Source organism: Poecilia formosa, unplaced genomic scaffold, assembly GCF_000485575.1.
Source record: "Poecilia formosa unplaced genomic scaffold, Poecilia_formosa-5.1.2 Scaffold480, whole genome shotgun sequence".
NCBI classification, from domain to species: domain Eukaryota; kingdom Metazoa; phylum Chordata; class Actinopteri; order Cyprinodontiformes; family Poeciliidae; genus Poecilia; species Poecilia formosa.
Window position 1 is genome coordinate 267,396 of NW_006800419.1, and position 5,808 is coordinate 273,203.

General features: G+C 44.8%; 1 protein-coding gene and 1 long non-coding RNA gene across 2 annotated transcripts in view; one reads left to right on the forward strand and one right to left on the reverse strand.

Annotated features, from left to right (window-relative positions):
- Positions 1 to 5,808, reverse strand: part of LOC107833923 (uncharacterized) — a 22,671-nt gene that overhangs the window by 7,414 nt on the left and 9,449 nt on the right. The gene's annotated exons all lie outside the window — the stretch shown is intronic.
- Positions 1 to 5,808, forward strand: part of cd109 (CD109 molecule) — a 19,201-nt gene that overhangs the window by 5,226 nt on the left and 8,167 nt on the right. Inside the window, exons 11-19 of the mRNA XM_016664329.1 lie at positions 360 to 461; positions 749 to 811; positions 882 to 1,055; positions 1,242 to 1,394; positions 1,504 to 1,587; positions 1,683 to 1,749; positions 2,456 to 2,573; positions 2,902 to 3,019; positions 3,101 to 3,214. Coding sequence (XP_016519815.1) covers positions 360 to 461; positions 749 to 811; positions 882 to 1,055; positions 1,242 to 1,394; positions 1,504 to 1,587; positions 1,683 to 1,749; positions 2,456 to 2,573; positions 2,902 to 3,019; positions 3,101 to 3,214 — 993 coding nt within the window. The remainder of the gene's footprint in view (positions 1 to 359; positions 462 to 748; positions 812 to 881; positions 1,056 to 1,241; positions 1,395 to 1,503; positions 1,588 to 1,682; positions 1,750 to 2,455; positions 2,574 to 2,901; positions 3,020 to 3,100; positions 3,215 to 5,808) is intronic.

Consider the following 5,808-nt stretch of genomic DNA (forward strand, 5'->3'; position numbering starts at 1 on the left):
CTCAAACCAACCCCAAACCAACCTCAAACCAACCCAAACCAACCTCAAACCAACCCCAACCAACCCAAACCAACCTCAAACCAACCCAACCTCAAACCAACCCAGCCTCAAACCAACCAGCCTCAAACCAACTTCAGACCAACCCAACCCAAACCAACTAAATATTTATGCTACTAGCGAAATATATCAAAATAACATCTAGAAAAACTGAACTGCTTCATCATCTCTAGTAACTTTATCTTTTCTCTGATGCTGAGATGACGTTGCCATGGTTACAGGGCAGATGTCAGTTGCCTGAATACTTACAGGTCTTTCCTGTTTCCTTCAGGATTTTCTCATCTGATTTCATTTTTCTCCAGGTTTCTTTGGAGGACTGTGAGAAGACTCTTTCTGTGGACAGGAGCTTCCGCTCCCAGAGCCGCGCCTACCTGCAGGTCCAGAAACCCTCCTCACCTGCCCAGGTAACCCTCTTCACACATCCAGAAACATCCGGAGTGATTCCTGAATCTGTCGGTGAAAACTGAACATCTGAACCACAGGCTGCTGACCTTTCACCTCTCTGTTCCTCATTCGGTCAGAGCTTCAGACTTTAACAACTGAACAGGATTAATGTCAATGTTCACTCATTCACTCATTCTCAATAACAGCAGGAGCAGAGGTGCATTATGGGAAAAACGTGAAAGAAAGATTTTACAATCCATCCATCATCCATCCATCCATCTGGTTTTTTCTTCTCCGTCTCCTCCAGGTTGGTTCCCGTCTTTGGTTGAGGGTTGAGAAGAATTTTCAGATTCCTGACGTTCACTACTTGGTGAGCATCTTCTCCTGGAGCCTGGAGCGTTTCCTGCCCATGATGCCTTGCTGATGCTCCATGTCTGCAGGTGAAGTCCAGAGGTCAGGTGGTTTCTGCTGGGAGGAGCTCAGGTGATGTGAGTCTGGTTCCTGAGGTGTCCTGGGCTCCTCTGGCCTCCGTCATCGTTTACTGTGTCCATCCTGGCGGTGAGGTCATCAATGATGTCATCCATCTGCCCATCACACACTTCCTGCAGAACAAGGTCACCCACCTGCTCTGGACTTCCTGACACAGCGTCATGTTTTCCCACCGATCAGTGATCGACTGGTCATCCTGTGATCCACCGATCAGTGATCAACTGGTCATCCTGTGATCCACCGATCAGTGATCGACTGGTCATCCTGTGATCCACCGATCAGTGATCGACTGGTCATCCTGTGGTCTGCAGGTGTCTCTGAGTTGGAGCAGCGACCTGCTGAAGCCGGCGGAGGTCGTGACCCTGAAGGTGTCGGTGGAGGAACCGGACTCTCTTGTCGGGATCCTGGTGGTCGACAAAGCCACGCGGTGGGCGGGGTCAAACAACGACATCACCATGGAAACGGTCAGAACCGCCAATACAGCATTTGATCTCACCAGAACTCAGAACCAACAACCAAACTGGTTCTTACTGGCTTTAATTGGTTCTGATTGGTTCTTTCTGCTGTTTCCAGGTGCGGGAGCAGATGACGGAGTGGTCCGTGGACGACGCCCTCAGCGATGGGAAGACAATGGGAGATCCGTTCTCTGTTTTCCAGGTGATCCTCATCAGAAACCTGACCCGTTCCATTCATCCAGAACCAGCCGGTCCGGTTCCAGAACAGCAGAACTAACCTGAGCTTTGCTCCCGCAGACATGTGACCTGACTGTGATGACCGACGCCAGCGTGCCCAGAGAGGATCCAACATGGCCGCTGCTCAGTAAGTAGCTTACTGAGCAGCTTTTCCTTCACAGCATCACTACAAGACCTGGTCCAGGTCCTGACCCAGGTCCGGTTCTTAGCCTCAGAACCATCTGATCCTCAGCAGGTCTAACTCGGTTCCTGCTTCAGTCCTGGACTTATTTCAGGACTGATTCAGTTTCCGTCAGATTTTCTCCTGACTTGGGTCCTGTGGTGGCGCAGGAGTTCAGCACAAACCACATATGGACGCCTTAGTTCTCGACGCGGCTGTCGCAGGTTCGATTCCCGGCCTTTGCCACGTGTCTTCCCCCTCTCCTATTACCCACTTTCCTCTCAATTCACTCTCAAATAAAGGCCACAAGAAAAAGAAAAAAAAGATTTTCTCCTCACTTTAAATCATCAACCTGGAAAAGGTCAAAGGTCACCGCCAGACCACCCAAAGTCCATCATCCACCAGAGAGGAAAACATTTCAGACCTCCCAGCAGAGCAATGGGACTCTTAGTTCTACAGGAAGTTGGAGGTTCTACAGGAAGTTAGAGGTTCTACAGGAAGTTGGAGGTTCTACAGGAAGTTAGAGGTTCTACAGGAAGTTAGAGGTTCTACAGGGTTGGCCTGCCTGCTGATCCACTGTGGAGCTGCAGATGTTTGCTGAGAATCAAATGATAATTAATAATTAGTTGAATCTTCTTCTCACTACTGAAACTAATATTTGTGTTCTGATCAGCAGGAGATGATCCGGGTTTCTTCCTCCAGATGGACGGGGAACATTTCAGGAAACAACCAGAACCTAACCAGCGCCAGAACTTTCCAGAGACCTGGGTCTGGATGGACGTCAACACAGGGTGATGCTCAGCTTTCAGAACCAGTATCTGACCTCTAAACCTTTTGGTACCAGAACCTCCCAGGCTGAGCCAGTCCGCTGCTGGTAGAGGAGCAGCTTTTAGATTTTCTTTTAGAGGTTTTTGGCTACAGAACATCTTGACTGGTCTCCTCAGTTTGTCTTCGGGTTCTGCAGAACCCAGTTAATGGTTTATTCTTTTAGTTCAGGTGTGTTGAATCAGGTAAAGGTGGGGGATATAGACGTGAACCTTGTGGTTCTGTCCCGGTTGTGGGACCCAAACGTTCCTCCTTGGTTTTCCCGTCTGAATGTGACCTGAAATGTTTCTGCAGGGATTCCGACAGGATGCAGATTCCTCTGCCGGTTCCTGACAGCATCACCACCTGGACGGCCTCCGCCTTTGTCGTGTCGGAGAATCTGGGTCTGGGACTCACAGAGAAACCGGCAGAGGTATTCCCAGAACCTCCTGCAGCTGGTTGGGATGCAGCGGATCAGAACCTCTTCTCATCGACTCTGTGACTCCTCCTGTAGCTCACAGTGTTCCAGGACTTCTTCCTGTCCCTGAATCTTCCTGCCTACATCATCAGAGGAGAGGAGCTGGTTCTGGAGGTGGTTCTGTTCAACTACCTCCAAGAGGAGCTGGAGGTCAGTCTGCAGAGCTGCTCCCAGTAAAGCCACAGCATCCTAGCACTTAGCATAGCTTCCACTAATTACTGTCTTTATAGCACTTACACATTAGCATCTGCTAAATGTTGTGTTGATGTAGCACTTTAGCATTAACTTACACTAATTACTGTCTTTATATTATTTTATCACTAGCTTGTGCTAAACATGGTGTCAGTATAGCTATTTAGCATTAGCTTCTGCTAAATATTTATCTGGTATAGCGTTTTAACGGGAGCAGAACTTATGTTTAGTGTTTAGGGTTAGCGCAGCTAGCTATTTAGTTAGCGGTGCCCATCACTAGTTCTCACTGTCGTTTTCTGTAGATTGTGGCTAACTAGCGTTAGCAGTAACTAGCGTTAGCCAGAATCTAACAGCAGTTTGATGAGCTGAAAAAAGCAAAAGCAGAAGAAATGCAGCAGAAACAAACTAACTAATTATTAATTTATTGATCATTAATGAGGTGAGAACAGCGTCATTATTTAGCACAGAGGTTCCCAAACTGTGGGGCCAATGCAGGGGTGGCGTGGGAAGCGGTATGGATGAACGGGGGGGAAAAAACACCAACAATGAAGAACACTGTTTGTTCTGGAGAGTATAACAGGAAGTCTCCTCTACAGCCCCTCCATCGTTCAACCAGAGTCCAACTCTCCCTACTGTAATCGATGGGGGGCAGAAAATGTTCGGAAACACCTGATTTAGCAGGAAAATCAGAGTTAAGATCATCTGAAGTGGTTTCATCCATAGACATGAACACGTAGACGCCTCATGGAGCGGGTCAGAGGTCATGGAGCGGGTCAGAGGTCATGGANAACCGGAGGTCCGCTTTTATTTTGAAAAGCCTGCCTGGGGTCCAATCAGAAACTGAAATTTTAAGTTAACTTCCGTTTGATTGTGGATGTGAGAGGGTTTGATAGTTTGATAGTACGTGTAAGAGAGTTTGTAGGTTTTGGCCCAGGGGGTCTCTCATAGCTCAACCGTCGTAGGATCAATAAGAACAAAGGAGTGTGTGCTGGTGTGAGTATTATTGCTTTGCTTTCTGTGTGTTTAGTGAATTAAAAAAAGAAAGTCAGTAATTAACACATCCATTATGAAAACCTTTTAGCTAAGTACAGCATAATGGCAGTACCGATACAACCTCTACACCCTGAAGCCTGTCTGTTACAGTCTTACGTTAGCTGAACAGATCAATATGCAATGTGTACCGTATCTGACATACATTAAAGATTTTATTTTACCTGAAAAGGCTTTTTACTAAACTGTAATCGTGTTAGCCACGCTAGCACCGAGTATCAGGCCTAGGCGCACTCAAACATTTGCCAACAACAGAAATCACTGATTCCAACAGTAACCATCAAAACCATGAATGCCCCCAGCCTTGCAAGAACAACAGGCATCAGTGATCTTGTCCACAGTATATTTATGCTGAGGGTGTGAGGATCTGCTGTTTTCCTCATCAACCGGTAGCATTTAGCTGCGATGCGCACAATGTTGGAGGCATCGCGTGGCTCAAACACCTTGATGTCGTCCAAAAAAGATGAGATGAACTTGTTGGTTCCCCTGTCCATTGTCGTGGCTGATATTTTTTGAAAATTCGGCAGAAATGCTACACTAATCGACTCAGAAATACTTTGTAGAGAGTCAGTCGAAACGAAAGACGCCATGTTTACACATAGAAACTAAGCCCCGAGGCTTTGTTTGAGCCATGCACCCAGGTGGGATTTTAGGGGGCGTTTCTGGGCGGAGCTTGGTAAAGTCCATTGAATGTGGCCAATGTGCCAGTAAGCTAATACAGGTAAATGGACCGAACTTAAGAAATTGCCGTTCTACAAAGTATTTTAAATTAATTCCTGTCATTGACACATTTTCTCACACATTAATATATTTGGTAATCAGAGAAATGACTCAAGAGAGTTTCTAACTTTTGATGTGATTATTTAATTGTTTTGGGGCATTTCTGAATACTGAGCACAATGTTTTTATTTGATAGAAATTATTCTGATCATTTTTATATTGACATTGATGAACAGACACTTTTACAGTGTTTAAAGGACATATTTACATAATTCCATAATTTAATGTACATTTAACATTTCAAGACAAGAAATAAATTATTTTCTTGTATATATTTTTTATACATTATTGAGAAATGACTTTTGATTTATAAATCAGTCATTGTCAAACATTAAACTACATATTTTTCTTACTTTTTTCCAGAGAAAAAATATTTATTACAGAATGTCAACTAGCAAAGAGTGAAAATAATTCTAACAGAATAAATTATTCTTATTTCATTACATAAGCTGTATTAATACACTAATACTTCAGATTGAGATATTTAAAAATACACAAAGTGAAAGAATAAAACATTTATTTATTAAACTGGGAACACTGGTCACAGGCTTCAGTCTGCTGGTCTCACTGGGAGAACTCAATGACTTCTGAGACGTCCTGGTTCACAGGCTGAAGCCAAGGATAAAAGAGAAATTATCCAAAAGTTAATAGAAAATACGTATATGTTTCCTTGACATTCATAAAGACATTTTCAGCATGGTGGGCTCTGACTCGTAGCATCT